Below are 16,220 nucleotides of genomic sequence, written 5' to 3'. Positions count from 1 at the left end.
CTCTTATGCAGATAAATTTGTTTCAGGCAACTGAGATTTATCATCTGTAAATAAACACAGAGAGGTCAGATGCCAGAACAGCATGTCAGAAAGATAAACAAGAAGATGGGAAAAGTAAGCTATGAAGTACAGAGAAGACAGCAGGAACAAACACAACAAATGCTTTTCTCACTAAACCAAGGCTGAACAGAAAGCATCATCAGAAAAGCTGTCAGTCTAATTTTAGTAAGTTCACAATCCTCCATGTTGTAGCATATGGGACTGTAAGAAGAGGATTAAATTGACAATGTAATTAGATTGATTAATAGATTAAGATGAGATGAACCAAATTGACTTAGACAAACACTTAATATCATCCTTGCCACAAATTGTTTGGGTTTCTAAAAAACAACAAAAAAACCCACACACCAAAACACCACTATCACTTCTACCAAAGACAGAAAATACTCGGCATAACAGTCGTCAAACTTCTTGAAAAAATTTAATAAGACAAACATCTTCACGATACAGTTAAATTGTATTCCATAGATTACATGTTTGTATGTGAACTCAATTAGTCTTTTCGTAATTGGATGGTTTCCTCTTTAATTCCATCTTTTGTGACCACACAAATCTTAAGTGCATCACCAGTGTACACATCTCTCTCAGCAGCAGAAATAAAGACATCTTTAACCAGCTGCAAAGCCTTTTCCAGGGTCAGAGGTACATGCTCCACATTTTGCATGTTCTTGAAGCCAATCTAAGAAAAGAAAATGCTTTTTAAATGAAGTACGTTCCATCGAGCATGAAAGCCATTTCAATCACTGCACGAGAACGAGCAGATTTAGACAACTTAAAAAGAAATGATTAGTCCGTTTTAAAAACCCAAAGTTGGCAAAAGTAGTCCTCCATACAGTTTATAGCTGCATGATCAGAACTTTACCAACTCTGATATTTGTACACAAGTAAACGGAAGCAGACCCAGTATAAAGCAAGCATAGCCTCTCCTACTAATATTCAGCATATGCAAGATACTGATCCATTTCTTCAGAAACTTCTCACTGGGTTAGCAGCATCAGAACTGCACACAAGCCCCTTCTCCAATCATTTCATAGTTAGAAGCATTTCTTAAAAGCAAGTATTCCTAAATGCACCTAGAATTTAAAATAGCCCATATCAGAGCATGATCTGCCCCATTAAATATATTTTAGCCATTAAGTAAACATCAGAATTGGAAGAGTCATTTACTATGCCTCAAATTCAGAAATGATAAAAAATAACTTAAAGCAACTTATGACAGAAGATGTTTTATTCTCTCCAGTTAATGAAGCTTAAAACTGAAACAAAGCTGAGAAACTCGAGTTGTTAAGGAAACTGGATGCTATTCCTTTATTAGCTGACAAAAACTAATAGTGCTTACTGCTTTTTTAAGCACTTAAGTTGTGTTGGCATCAGATTCATCTGACTAGCAATACCAGCACCAATATCTAAGAACCAAATCAGTAAAATGCGCTTTGGTATTTCTCTAATTCAGCAGTTAACAGTTTCAACTAAATATGAAGATACTTAATTATATCTGTCAAATATTTGAGTAAGTTTCCAGCAGTTTTATGCAAGAACATTCTTAGAAAATAGCGAATAACTTGTACACAACTTGAGAATCTCAAACACAGATATGTTAAGGTGTTAAAATGTATTATATACCCCAATTAATTATATCGTCTTAATTTAGAATTATTTCATGCTAAGTAATAGGCATATTTACATTATCAGACAAGAGAAAAAACAATCAGCTTCTACGGGAAGCAATTTCTCAATTAAAACATTTAACTATATTTTAAACAGAGAGCCCACTGTACCTTATTAAAAACCTTAACAGAATCCAAAAGCATCACTTTTGGACTTCTCCTGAGAGGGTGGAAGCATACAGCTTGTAAATTTACTTAGGTAGGATTAATAATACCTGTAATACGTTTAAACCTTCTCTCAAAAGTAGTGTTCCTCAAAAGTAAAACTACATTAATTTGAATGTCACAAATCTTCAGAGATCATGAAAAACTAACACACAAATTATTTTACCTGGTTATCAAGCAAGGGCTGCAGCATGGCACTTGCTGATCCACCTGCTTTGAAAGAATCTCTCTGGTACGAGCCTACTGGATCGAAGCTATAGACTGCTCCCTTCCCTTAAAGAAAAAAAAAAAGTACATAATCACAATCCAAAAAGTACATAATCACAATCCAAAAAGATTCTCAACAGTGATACAGATTTACATCAGGAACCAGTTCTCTCCACAAGCAGCCTCTAGAACAGCAGAGATCCCAGCAAACCTTTACAAAGTAATACCGCAGCACAGTCAGACAGTACTTGGCACAGTAGGCTCACTGTGGCCACGGTCTGCTACTACACGCAAGGTTATCTTCAAGATTTAAGCTATGACCATCCTCTAACAGGTGTTGCCTATGGTACTTACCACAGAAGTCCCGATGCAGAACAATCGAAGCAGAAGAATGTGCTAAAGCACAGTGCTGCACAAAGAGCTCTACTTGTCCTAAAGCTAGCACAGAGGCATTTTAGCCATCAATGCATAGTTCTTGAGCTACCTCCAGACAGCATGCTTGGATGCCTCTGTGGTGCCTCGCTTGAACTGGGGATGATGCTCTCGTTTCTTACACGCTTCCCTCTGGAGTCAGGCCAGGCTGTGCAATGCTTATTAGCTTGTACAGCATTACAGGTGTAGACACCCTGTAGCTCTGAAGCATCAGGGTTTCATGAGGACATACTGCTGAAAACACAGCACCTGGCCACCCTCATTCTTTTCCTTCAGCCAGGCTGCACCTGATTTGAGAAGCACAGCACAGGTAGCTGAGCAGCCCCCAGGAAGCAAGTGCAAATCCAGGAAGTAACATTAAATCAGAAATAAATCTTACCGGATCCATGTGTGCAAACCTGTGCTCTGATTCTAATCGCATCCTACAGCACCCTCTTAATTTGAGATTTACCATTTTTAGGCCAGAAAAGCCCCTTCCAGACTCCACATATCGTAGATATGCCTTAGCAAGGCTAGGAAAGCAGTATAACTTTGTGTTAACAACAAACCATGGGGAATGGTTGAAGTTATCCAGACACAACCACCTCTGAGCTCCTGCTCAAAGTCAGAGAACACGGGATTTTAGCAGCTCAGCCACATCACTGGACAAGAACACAGGAGGTCCTGTACATTGCACTGTAGCTTCCACATAGAAGTCGTAGTTTTCATTGGAGATTAGTTAACGTTTAAAAGTCTCTTTAGAGGAACCTCTCTGGAGTAGGTCTTCATATTTAAGAATCTCTACCACAAGGAAAGGCATGAATAAAATATATACAATTCTACTATTAACATTTCCTTTAAAGAGACATTTAAGAATTCCAGCAAAGCTGTTGTAATACAGTGTTCCTGTCTAAATTAAAATATGAATGGTAAGCAATGCTAGCAGATTTCGTTTGTAACAGTTTTCAGACTTTTAGGCTCCTCAGAAATGGAAGATCAAGTTAGTACAGGAAACGAGAAAACTGGTTCAGATGCACAATATGTATTTTGCTTACGTAAGTACCCAATACCTAAAGGCAGGTGTTCAGAATAAGCATGTTAAATTAAATTATGTTAAATCACTCCTTCAGTACACCTGAGACACAAAAGGACAGCTATCCACCTGCAGAAATTTAGTCTCTAAGTCTTACCTTCCTCATCAAGTCCACCAATGATATTGTAAACATAGTAAGGGAAGAAACGTCGGGAGTACAGAATTGTGGACAGCATTGCTGCAATAGCCCCAGTAGTCATGGTCTTGTTATTGGAATGCTTGTACATCTGCAAATGGCACACCACATCCAAGAAAGAAGTCACACACTAAATTTTATAGTCAGTCAGGATTACACTTTTGAAACCTCGTTACAGTAGAGATTGAGGCTTAGCAAGATGATCGACTAGCAAGATGAGCAAAAACACACTGGTCTAACAGTAAAGTCTTATCACAAGCCAAAATTAATATTTCTGTGAGATTTGGCAAAGAATAGATGTTGCCTCATTAACATTAGCCTCTTCAGTGCTTCCATTCTTTAAATTTGTGATGTTACACTTGGAAGGACACAGCATCAATTTCACCTGCCTGATCTTTCACTAGCAATACAGCTATAGTAGTGATACAAACACTTGAGGACAAACAGCAAAATCCATATTTAAATAGATCATGGGTCTCAAATGCAATACTAAGAATATAAGTTTCTAAATACATTGAGATAGTCAGCTACCTTTAATCTTGCTTCAATGATTTTAGTAAGCGTCAGGCAGTCCCCATGGAAACCACTGCATCCAATGACCGTTCGTTCTGTTCTGTAAAACCAGATTTTGTTGTGATCTTAGATTTACTATGAACTATACCACTTTCTTACACAGCAGATCATGAAAACATCAAATATATTGTCGGTTTCTCTAACGAGATCGGAAACTGTTGTCTAAAATGTAGTAACATGTATTCCTTGCACCTACAAGGAAACTGCAGCCTACATCTTGGGAAGGACTCACTCAGTGCGGGACCACACAGATGTCATTCTTCAGTCTACTGACTTCCACAGCAAGACTAACCAAAAAAAAGGTCAACCTCTTCACGCACCCCTAACCCTAGCTATTACCTAGCTACACAGTATCAGTCAAACCCGTCCTACTCCATCTGGCCAGAGGACTGCTTTAAGATTTTAAGATGGTTATGTAACATTTATACTGTAGGTGGTTTTCGGTGTCAGCACAACAGAAGTTACTTGGCTACAGAGGTAAGGTAGGTTAGCTCTTTGTTCAGTTCCAAAGCATTTCATAAATGCTAACTACAGGAACACACGTTTGAATTTTAAACTTTAATAAATCAGTGACAACCTACAAAAACTGACATATATTTCATAGGATTAACACTCAGTAGTCACTTTCAAACTAACTTCAGAATCGTCTCTCACCGCCACTAGAACTACGCGAATTCACCAGGTACTGCACACAGATTGCGCCAAAGCAATTTCCATTTAGGCAGTAACAGAGAATCAAAGATACAGGACGAAGTTAGTCAGGAAAAACATCAGCTCATATGATTTTGTGTCATCAACAAAAAAAATTGTTTATACAGCTGATGGCAGCCTACTAGGTAAACACCTACACATTAAAAATACATACCGTTTATATTCTTTTGAAATCAAGAGGATGCTATCTAGGTGAGTCAAGATAAGCACATAACAAACGTAAAAAGTTCAAAAATGGAACTACAGGCAGGTTTACCTCTCTGAAAATAAACACCCTTCAAAGTGACAGATGGCTGACTAGAGGGACGCAATACAACAGACAGTGGCGGGCACGCTTGTGAACTGGCAAAGCAGAACTAATTACTACAGAACTAAGTTTTGCTACAGTTAAGACAAAAGTTCTTCTGATTATCCTGGTAGGATAATAGCTTATGATTATCCCGCTAGAACCTAGCTTATGTTACAGACAAAGTCTGGTACCATGCTAAAAACATTCTGTTGTCAGCAAAATTCTACAACATGCAACAAGAAATCCAACTGCATTTGGAACAGCACATCGCAGCAACGGACACCACGATTCAGAAAATCAATTCTGTTACTATCCTTTTTTCCTGAGAATTCAGCATAAGGAAAGTAGCAGATCATTTCAGATAGGTGACATGCTCATCACTACACATCAATCTTTCCTCCATTTCAGTTCTTACAAAGCACAGACTTACAGTTTGTAGCATTTTGGACTGTCCCGGCTGTGAATTGCATAACCTTCACTCAGTCGTGTGTCAGAGGCAACAATACAAAAGTCTTCTCCAGCAATCGCCAACACAGTCCTTAAAAAAATTAATTCATATAATCATGACTTTTGTGACACAGCTTTTTTTTTTTTATAGGTGGCAAATGTACAGACAAGATAAGAGCTCTCTAACCTGACTCACATTGTGTCAAGCATCTTATTATATTCCTTAGTATACTTCCCGTTATGCATTTCCCTGCACATTACTCAGGATTGGAGAGAAGAAGATACTACACACTGAAAAGAACATACGTGATTCTCTATGTTGACTATAAATCATATGGAAACTTGGTAACGTATAATACAAAAACTAGACACAGTTAACTACAAATTTTAGATGTGTGATAAGGAAAGATTGAACCTTCTACAACTGCTTGTATTTCCAAGCAAAAACATTCCAGCCAAGTATCAAGCACCAATATTGCTTTAAATTACCTCTTGAATTAGTATCACTCTTTCAGTTTGACGTTATTTTACATTATTCATTTCCAAATAATAATTTTGTGATTGCCACACACGTACTACCATTAAATAATTAACAGATGTCCTTTAAAAAGCGGTTAGGCATTATGAAAAACATATCTAAAGAACGCTAAGCTGGCTCGGTCCTGCCAACTCCAGGCAAGCACCTTTACGCATCACCTACCTGTAACAGTTATGACAAAGCAGTTTTCAAACCAGTTACAGACTCAGAAGCAAATAACGCGACCGTTACCGGGTGTACCGAGCGCTATAAAAACCCAACCCCGCGGGTAGGGGAAACCGCCCGCACCGACCCGTGAGGGCTGCGGGACCCCGGGCGCGACCAAACCCACCCAGACACGCAACGGCCCGCCCGGCCCGGTCCCGGTCCCGCTCCCTGCCCCTGCGTGAGGGCTCACCCGCCGTTGAAGGTGTAGGGCGAGAAGCGGTACTGCAGGGCAGCCCCCCTGGGGCCGCCCAGCTCCGGGCCGAGCCCCGGCAGCATCCCCCCGGCGGCCGACAGCATCCCCCCGGCACCCGTCTCCCTGCCGCTGCTGCCTCACGGCAAAATGGCGGCCGCGCCACCGGAAGCTCGGCCCCGCGGCGGCGCCGCTGCCCTCACCCAACATGGCGGCGGCGGAGGCGGCGCGGAGGAAGTGTCGCGGTCGGGGCGCGCCGGGCGCGGGGCGCAGCTTGGCTCCCGCCGGGGCTGGGCGGCGGCGGCGGGCGCGGCAGGTACCGGGCGGCCCCCGCGCACCCCCCCCCGCCTCCGCCGCAGTGCCCCCGGGACGCGGTGGTTGGGGCCGGGCCGAGCCGGGGGCGGGGGCCGGGAGGGGAAACTTGGCCGCCGCTGGAGCCGGGAGGGCCGCGGCCGTGATGGCGGCGGGGCCGGGGGGCGGCCGGGGGAACGGGGTGGGGGGGAGCGGGCGGCTGCCGGGCGGTAACGGGGAGAGGGCGGGCGGGGGGGAGCGGGGCGGCCTCTGCGCCTCTGGGCCTGGAGCCGCGCGGGTTGTGGCGGCGGGGAGGGCCGGGGGGGAGGCCCCGGGGGTGGCGGTCACCGGGAGCCCGCCGCGGTGCCGGGGGAACGGCGGGGCCCGGCCGCCCGCTGCCCCCCGCCGGCTGAACCCGCGGGCGGCCGCATGCCGGCAGCGCGGGTCCGGGCCTCTCGGGGCCGCGGGGGGAAACGTGTGCCCTCCCACCGGGGTAGCGCCCTTCCCAGCCCTCGTACCTTAAAAATATGAACAGCAGCCTGGTTAGGCCTGCTTCAGGTGCAGTGGTTTCCTGACGGCCTGCCCCTGGCCTAAAAGTGACCTTGGGGCTCCAAACAATAAGTATCCCGTTAAGCAAGCTGTAAATTAACGGAAAAGCACTTGATAGCAAATTATAATCTTTAAATTCTTCACTTGTGTTGGTTATTTCCATAGCATAGAGATATAATGAGTAACACAGATACAATTAGGGGAAAAAAAACACCACACAAATCATGCATACGCTTCATGTGTACACCTGAAACCGGCTTTCACTTTTTTTCCCCTCATAAAGCACCTCAGTGCAATTTGATGTGTTAGAGCTTTACTTTATAGAATTGGACAGCAACTTCCTAGTTCTGGTTTGATCAGGGATGTTTTTCCCCCTAGAAATAAAAATATTTTTGGAAGCCCAAGCTGTAAAGTTGCCCAGGAAAAGACGAACAAGCAGCGTGGGGCTTTAAGCTTGTCAGTTTGTAGCTGGAGGAATTCAATTCTAAAAAAATCAATGCTTTTCCAAAGCAAAGCTTGCAGAACGAACTTGGGTGTCTCAAGCTGTTTGTGGAGGGGGTTTTAGGGACTTCCAGGGGTCTGCAAGGGTCTGCAGAGCGTGCCTAAGAGAGGTGGTTGTGTACATGGTGCGTATGTGCACGCATGCGTGGGTGAGGGTTCTTATATATATTTGTGTGTGGGCGTCTCTTATCTAACTAACCAGCTGATAGGTTTGCTTTTTGTTTAGCCATTATTCTCAAGATACTACTTCTTTGCTTTTCAGGTTCTGCTTAGTGTTTCAGACTCGCAACACGCATTTCTCTGGAGCTGATGTTTTCCTAACGTTTTCAGCTTGGCTATAAAGCTGCTTTGCTGGAATGCTTTAAAGGGTTAGAAACCCTTTCGGTTTGAATTTAATTTCAGTTAATTGAGGGAAGTATTTCTGATCTTACCAAAGAAATAACTGGAAACATGGATCAGAACAACAGCTTGCCACCCTACGCTCAAGGCTTAGCCTCTCCTCAGGTAAAAAGAAACGATTTAATATGTAACTGTGATCTGAATTGCTTTGTGAAAGTGTTTGCTGTTTCTTGCATGTAGTCTCTAGGTTTTTTGTTTGCAGATCTGAACAATTCTACTACACATAGCATAATATTAGTTAAAAGCAGAACTGTAAAACCTTTGATTTATATATCCAGAGGTTTAAGAAACATACAGGTGTATTGGTTTCCCTGAAGTTGGAGCATGACAGACAGGTGGTAAATGTTAATTTAGTTTTGGTCATTGCTGTTGGAACCCTTTAAATTACTTTACACATAATGGACTACAGCTGTGCCACGAGTGCATTTGTTTCGATGAGTGCAGTCTTCATTCAAGTGATTTTAAGTAAAAATTGTGTGTCAAATTTGTGACATGCTTGCAAGGTACTGTGAGAAACATATTGGCATCGCTGGCTGGTGACAAACAGTGCTAGAACTGACAAAGCGATGGTCGTCGTGTTTCATTTTCTGTAATAACTGCATCTTCCAAGGATTTTCTGTTTTTAGCAAGTTACTAATATGCCTCAGGCTTGATACGATCAACTAAGATGATTTATTTTTAGACTACTCCTTCAAGCTTTTTTTTCTTAAAAGCAAAATGGATCACCACAGGATCCGTGGTTTCTTTTTTGTGCTTTTTTCCACAGGGTGCAATGACTCCCGGGATTCCAATTTTTAGCCCAATGATGCCATATGGCACAGGACTGACACCGCAGCCTGTCCAAAGCACCAACAGCCTGTCCATCCTAGAGGAACAGCAGCGACAGCAGCAGCAGCAGCAAGCAGCACAGCAGTCTACATCACAGCAAGCGACGCAGGGGACATCTGGTCAAACCCCTCAGCTCTTCCACTCACAGACTCTTACCACAGCCCCCCTACCGGGAACCACGCCTCTGTACCCCTCTCCAATGACTCCGATGACTCCCATAACTCCTGCGACACCGGCATCCGAGAGCTCTGGGATAGTGCCACAGCTACAGTGAGTGTCTTGTGTACTTCCGCAGGACGTGCTTTGACTTCTAATGCTTAATATTTCAGCATTGTAACTTCTAACAACACACACTCTAAGAGTTCAGCATGCTTTACTTATAAAATAGTCTGGGTTGATAATCTGGTGTTTCAAAATATCTATACCTTGAAATATATTCTCATTTGTAGCTTGCAGGTTCACAGAGAAGTAGATAGCTCCACTTCGCTGTGCATAGAATTTTGTTAGTGAAATGTTAAAGCAGACCGCAGGAACTATCACAGCTGAAAAGGAACTAGATGGGTAGAGGGGAAGAAACTAGCTGTTAGTCTAGGAGCTAGTGCTGAATAGCTTTTAATATTACACGTTCCATTTTCTACTTCATTACTACTGTTGAGTTTATGATTAGGAGGAAAAAACAACCTAGAACTAGTTGAGGTTCAGGTATGAAAGTGTTTTCACTGAACCTTAGCCTAAAGAGACTTCTGCAGCAACTTATGGAAGGCCCAAAGAGAAATGGGTGGTAATCTAAGTGAATTTTGCATGGAAAGAGTAGTTCCTAGTACTTTCCCCCCCACACACTTCCACCCCATTGAGGACCTTTAGATTTCAGAGTTTTCCTGGAAAACAAATATCAAAGGATATTTCGCATCTAATAATTTATCTTAAACTTTCTGGAGACCTTCTTTCCTATCAGCTGGCAAGGGGTTTATCTGTGGGTGCATTCTCACTTAGTCCTGTACCTCTTCTTCCTCCTTGAAGGGCAAAAAAGGAGGTTCCTGAGCCAAAACACTGCTCGGTGTTCCTGTCAGTAGGAAAGATGTCATTCAAACTCAGTTAAATAAAACAAGAAATGAAACGAGTCAAGCGTGCTAAAATGTGTTAAGATGCATGCATTCTTTAATTTACTTTTTAATTGTATTTCTGTGAACTATCTTCAGGAATATTGTGTCCACGGTGAATCTTGGCTGCAAGCTTGACCTAAAAACCATTGCGCTTCGTGCCCGAAATGCTGAATATAATCCCAAGGTAAGAGCAGTGTGTTAGAACTTACCCAATAACAGGTATGTCAGAAGCACGGGTTTGGGCCGTACTTTGTAATAGCTCAAATGAAAAAAAACTTTTTCATATATATGCAGATTTATCGTAGAGTTCACAGAATGGTCTAAGTTTATTAAAGATTTGTGTTTTAAATCAGTAAGAAGTGTTTTTATGCTGATGTAGCTATGTTTTACCTGAGGTTGTAATTTGGTAGATGTGGAAAGATCAGCATGCTTAGGAAGAAACTAACTAACGTGTAATATACTGGCAAAGTTTTTTGTTGTGGAGCTGTCCTGAGCTACTGTTCATGTGGGCATGTTTGCTGCTTGTGCTCAGAAAGTTCCTTTTTTCTGTTACCACAAAATGGCTGATGCTGAAGGCTTGCTCCCTGTCTCCCAACAAGGAGAACGGAAGGAAGAATTCAATTTCTGGGCTCAATTTTCTGGGCCAGAGCCACGGTTGTTCTGTGTGTGCAGTGGCTTCCTCCATCCAGCTGCTCCCCTGGAAATTCCTGTGGCAGCAGTGCAGTTACTGGTTGTTTTATCATCTCGCTCCCCCCACGAGCTCTCTTCTTTCATGTTGTCCCCCAGTGCTCCTACCATCTCCTTGCTCCTGATGGTTAGGTTTGGTGGAATGGCAGTTTTTTAATTTTTTCATGTCTGCTTCCAAGTTTACCACTGCTTCTAACTAGCAGGTTGGAACAGCAGTGACTTAAGCCATGGGAGTTGTTTAATTTGGGAAGCTTTGAACAACAGCAGAGGCCATGGAGCAGCAAATCAAGAAAATTTGTCACTTCATTTTTCTTCTGGGTGGCTCCTCTTGGAAATGTTACCTTTGCAACCACAGTAGCTGGACACCGTGTCTAATGGAAGTTTAGATGTTGTGTAATTGAATTGGCTCGCCTTGGGAAGGGTTCGGTTTTCTCGGGATGTGTTAGTTTGTTTGTTTTGTTTTAGGAGGTAGGATTTTGCTACGGTTTGCCTGAACTCTGCTTAATTGAAGTGTGCATGCAGGCAAATATAATAAATAACTGTTACTGTAAGTTTGTACCAGTGAGGCTGTTACACGATTGCATGCGAGTAAGATGCTAGTGAGGCAAAAATTTGAGCATACCCTTAAGGTAGGGTAGGTGTCTGCGTAAGCTTGTAGGCCAGAATGATCAATATGGAAACGCTGTTTTCCACAGCAGAGAGAAAGAAGGGTTATGTAATACACTCCTGACTTTTAGTCAGTGCATTCATCTACGAAAAAAAGATGTTGCTGGGCTGTATTATCTAAGCCACGGTTTGTCAAATGTGTTGTTAGGTAACCCACGCTTCTGCCTTGGCTATGTCAGCAGAGCATTTATGGGACTACACGGCGAATTGGTCCAAGTTACATGTACCAAACAAACAGCAGGGTTTTTGTCTGATGCCCGGGTCAGTTTACAGTATCTTTTTCTTCAGAGATTAAGAATATTTGTAAATGCAGGTAGAGATGTTATAGTACGTCAAATCGGCTGTTGTTTGACAGTAATATAAGTGTCCAACTTTTTAAGGTAAAGAAACAAAATGGATCATAAAATATTTACTTAGTCTTCCATCCCGCTTATAACAGATCAAATTTCAAGACACGGAGGAAGACTTGGTGTTAAGATTGTGTCTTTCACTCTGTTGCAAATGCTAGTGGTATTTTTCTGTCACATGCTTAGTAATGAAAGATGATCTTAATAAAATAGGATTGCAACAGAAAAAATCCTTCCTCTTTGACTCCACCTCTGCATGTGTGGGAAGCTACTTAAAATTTACTCAAAATGCTTGAATCACGAGCGATCCGCAAGTATATTTGAATTTAGTATTTCTTTGCAATGGCTTATGTTATGCAAACTCGGGTTTGGTGTGATGATTATAGCGGTGTGTCACTGATAGTCTCAACACTCACATTTCAGCGTTTTGCTGCTGTGATCATGAGAATAAGAGAACCACGTACTACTGCACTTATATTCAGCTCTGGAAAAATGGTGTGCACAGGAGCAAAAAGGTATGTTTAGCTGTTACAAGCAAACTAATTAAAGCTATCTTTTCCTTTGAAACCATGATGCTTTAAAAATACTGACGCTTGAATATAGTATTTATATAAAATCATACAGATACAGTTAGGCTTGCTTCCCAGATAATTTCAAATAGACAAACGTATACGTTCTTTACAAAATGTCTTTTTGTGACTAAAAGGACTTCCTTGCTAAAGAGGAAATGAGAGTTCTGTTTCTGAAGCTCTTTCATACAGTCTGATAAACTGGCTGAGGAGATCATTATTCACTTTTTTTGGCTTTGCAGTCATCTATTTTTTTTCCTGATAATTTAAGAATTTCAATGACTGCACTAAAACCATTTAAACTGTAGGGGCAGTGGCAGGGTAAGAGTGATTGGGCATTTGAATAGTTTCATTCATCACAGGCCAAGAGCTCCAAGTCTCCAGTCCCTGTAGTCTGATCTGTTCTTAGTGTGATCATTGAAGCGTGAGAATTGGAAACTAAACATAAGCTTAACTCCAGTGGGCAGAAGAGAAATTCTGCTCTGAAGAAGTCCTTTAGGAATCCAGAAGGAATTAGCCAATAGGCAGAGATGAATGAATAGAGCCCCACAGGGAACACTTTCTCTGCCTGGGGATGCTTGAAATTCAAGTTGTCTTACTCTGCCTTAGGAGCAACTGAAAACTTCACAAAACTGAAGCAAACTGAGTTCTGCAATAGCAAGTAAGGCCGTGCAGTTGTGTTGAACCCAGGTCTGGGTGCCTGGGCTGAATCAAGCAGGTGATTTGGGCAGTTTACAGATTTTTATAGGAATATGCATTTTGTAGCAGTAGTAATTCAAAGTTGTTTTCAGTGTAAAACTTAAGTAAGCTTTTACCTCTTACTGGAGGGACTCAGGTACATATACATGAAGTCTGTGAAATACGTGGCTTTCCAGTTTTGTGTTTGCTGCTTCATAAACAGTGAATACAATGCCGGTCGCGTTCAGGACCATAGTACCAAAACTAAGCGTAAAAACTAGTGTTAGTTGTTAATTTTAGGTGTAAAAATTGTGCGTGTGACTCCCCTTCCCATCCCAACACGCACCACATTTTTTCTCCTGACAAATATTTGTGGTTTAATGCTTTTTGATTCAAGTAATACTTAACTGAGGAAATACAATGGATATTTTTTCTCCCTTCAGTGAAGAACAATCCAGACTGGCAGCAAGGAAGTATGCAAGAGTTGTTCAGAAACTGGGTTTTCCTGCAAAATTTTTGGATTTTAAAATTCAGAACATGGTGGGCAGCTGTGATGTGAAATTTCCTATCAGATTAGAAGGACTGGTACTCACACACCAGCAGTTCAGCAGGTAAATAAAAGCTTGCCTATGTTTCACTCTTGTTGTGTACCGACTAGCTTAGAGAGTGGCATCTGTTTAGATCGTTTCCTTACACCAGAGAGGAACCCACACCTTTGTTCCTGTCACTCCTCTGCCTCTGGTGTAGCTGATGTTGCCCGGTATCAACCCATCAAAATGACAGTCGTTGCTGCTCTCCCCAAATTTCAGTGAACTCTACACCTGCTCTGTCCACTTTGAACAGTCCTGCAGATGGAAGGCTAGGGCATCTGTCTGCAAGCATGTTGAAACCCTGTGACTCTCTTCTCTTACAGCTATGAGCCAGAATTGTTTCCTGGCTTAATCTACAGAATGATCAAGCCGAGAATTGTTCTGCTTATTTTTGTTTCTGGAAAAGTGGTTTTAACTGGTAAGTGAAGATGGTATTTTATTCCAGTGGGTAGGATTTAGACTGTGTTAAAAACAATGACACCAAGAGCATGCAACTTGCTAGTTGCTTTCCTTAAAGCTGACAGTACTGGGAAAGAACAGCTAGTACAGCGTTCTGCGGATGAGAACCCGCGAAGCAAACCACGTGTATTTGGCTAAATCCATATAAGCAGTGATCATGAATCCTGACTGGGAATGCAGGTGCCCCAAAAGCCGTTAAGAGCACAGGTAATGCTCCTAGCAAAATCTGAAAGCCTGTTCCTGTGTGCTAGGTGCGTGACTGAGCTGACTGCTTTTTAACAGCTTGGCTGGAGGCTGCTGCCATCTTCCTTTGGCACAGCAGCCAAAGAGGGGGAGATAGACAAGCTCTAGGACCTCTTTCACCTCGGGCACCCCACCTGCACCCTTCCTTTTCCCCTCGTGCTGAGCCTTACTGTGTAGGGAAAAATGCAGCTCGCAGCTGAAAGGAGGAGCATGGCCCTGCGCTATGGCAGGTGGTAGGCTTCTGCAACAGTCTCCGTTTCCAGACCTTCCTTCCCAACGTGTTTGTGCTCTCTTGGAAGAAACACCCTGCTGGTTAGGCCTTTCTACAGAAACATCCTATTGGCTGTGCTTTGTAGTTCGGGCTCCTAAGAAATTGTCTAGAAAATCTAATTTGTGAATATAGGGTAAGCATGAAGAGGCTAATGAAAGTCCTTTCAGGTTGGTTTTTTCATTTACCAGCTTTCTCACTGTTTATTCTGATAACGAATGCTTTATATGAAATGTGTATTTAAAAAATAGATGTAAAAAATAGGGATCATGTACATAAAGCTGCATTCAGATAAACATTCTGAAGGCTAAAATGGCGTATTTAACTCTAGAGAAAGGCATAAACTGACCTAATTTCCTCTCTTTTTCTAGGCGCTAAAGTTCGAGCAGAAATCTATGAAGCATTTGAAAACATCTATCCTATTTTAAAGGGTTTCAGAAAGACAACGTAACAGTTTCTACAAGTTTCAGAGAAATTGGGGGTACATTTTAAAAGGCATTGCATATGGCACAGCAGTAACGAGATGGACTTCAGTGAAACTGCAACACCAGGACTTGGACTATTTCCCAGTTAGTGCCTACTTCCCTGATGCTCACGGGGAATTATATTGATTACGTCTACTGAGTTACTGTGAGTTGCTTTACTGGGCTGTTCCTGGAGCAGTCTCTTCAAGTTTTATTTATATTCTAGCTTTTAAATAGTTTTAATGCCAGTTCTATTAATAGAAAATCCATAAATTGGTTTAAAAGACAACTGCAACTGTGTCACTCAGTGTATAAACCACTTAAGTTGCCATGTATATATGTTTTAATTTCCTTCCATAAGACCATGGTTTTTATAATTTTTAAGAACTTAAGCTTTTAAATTTTTTCAATTTTAATTTTTTTGTGCCAGACACATTCCCTCTTTCCAGTATTAAGCAAGACAGAATAAATTTATTAATGAAAATGGCTCACTGTACATATATATATAATATATATATATTCCTCCTCTTTCCTCCTTCAGCTCCACATGTACAATAAACCCTGTTTATACAATTATGGGAACTGTCTTAATGAATTTTAAAATTATGCAGCTGGTAGAGTGAAATATATTGAGAACTTTTTTTTTAATTTAATCCGGATTTATAAATAGCACATACACTACTGTAAATGACTTGTCAGTGTGAGGAGAATCTTAATGATACTCTGGCTTGCTTACCAGTAGCCATATCCTTGGCAACATTTAGCTCGAGTATTTCTAGTATGTTAAAGCAAGGGACGATTGGTTAAAGAAGTTTGTGTTCAAGTATGTGTTGCTTCACATTCAACAGATGGGATTTATGCAAGTCTTAAATAGCTACACTTGA

The 16,220-nt window shown here is 41.9% G+C and overlaps 2 protein-coding genes across 2 annotated transcripts; one reads left to right on the top strand and one right to left on the bottom strand.

Annotated features, from left to right (window-relative positions):
* Positions 1 to 462: 462 nt before the first annotated feature.
* PSMB1 (proteasome 20S subunit beta 1) lies at positions 463 to 6,889 on the bottom strand. The gene is made up of 6 exons (XM_048045955.2): positions 6,695 to 6,889; positions 5,743 to 5,850; positions 4,271 to 4,352; positions 3,701 to 3,830; positions 2,059 to 2,165; positions 463 to 739 (listed from the first exon to the last, which is right to left on the bottom strand). Exons 1-6 carry the CDS (start codon positions 6,799 to 6,801, stop codon positions 554 to 556), a joined length of 720 nt encoding a protein of 239 aa, XP_047901912.1. The 5' UTR covers positions 6,802 to 6,889; the 3' UTR covers positions 463 to 553.
* A 15-nt stretch (positions 6,890 to 6,904) lies between these two features.
* Positions 6,905 to 15,823, top strand: TBP (TATA-box binding protein). The gene is made up of 8 exons (XM_066994068.1): positions 6,905 to 7,010; positions 8,298 to 8,539; positions 9,201 to 9,532; positions 10,462 to 10,549; positions 12,489 to 12,580; positions 13,756 to 13,923; positions 14,226 to 14,320; positions 15,244 to 15,823. Exons 2-8 carry the CDS (start codon positions 8,486 to 8,488, stop codon positions 15,321 to 15,323), a joined length of 909 nt encoding a protein of 302 aa, XP_066850169.1. The 5' UTR covers positions 6,905 to 7,010; positions 8,298 to 8,485; the 3' UTR covers positions 15,324 to 15,823.
* Positions 15,824 to 16,220: the final 397 nt, after the last annotated feature.

Source organism: Anser cygnoides, chromosome 3 (genome assembly GCF_040182565.1).
Source record: "Anser cygnoides isolate HZ-2024a breed goose chromosome 3, Taihu_goose_T2T_genome, whole genome shotgun sequence".
NCBI classification, from domain to species: Eukaryota; Metazoa; Chordata; class Aves; order Anseriformes; family Anatidae; genus Anser; species Anser cygnoides.
This window is presented reverse-complemented; position numbering and strand designations above follow the sequence as displayed.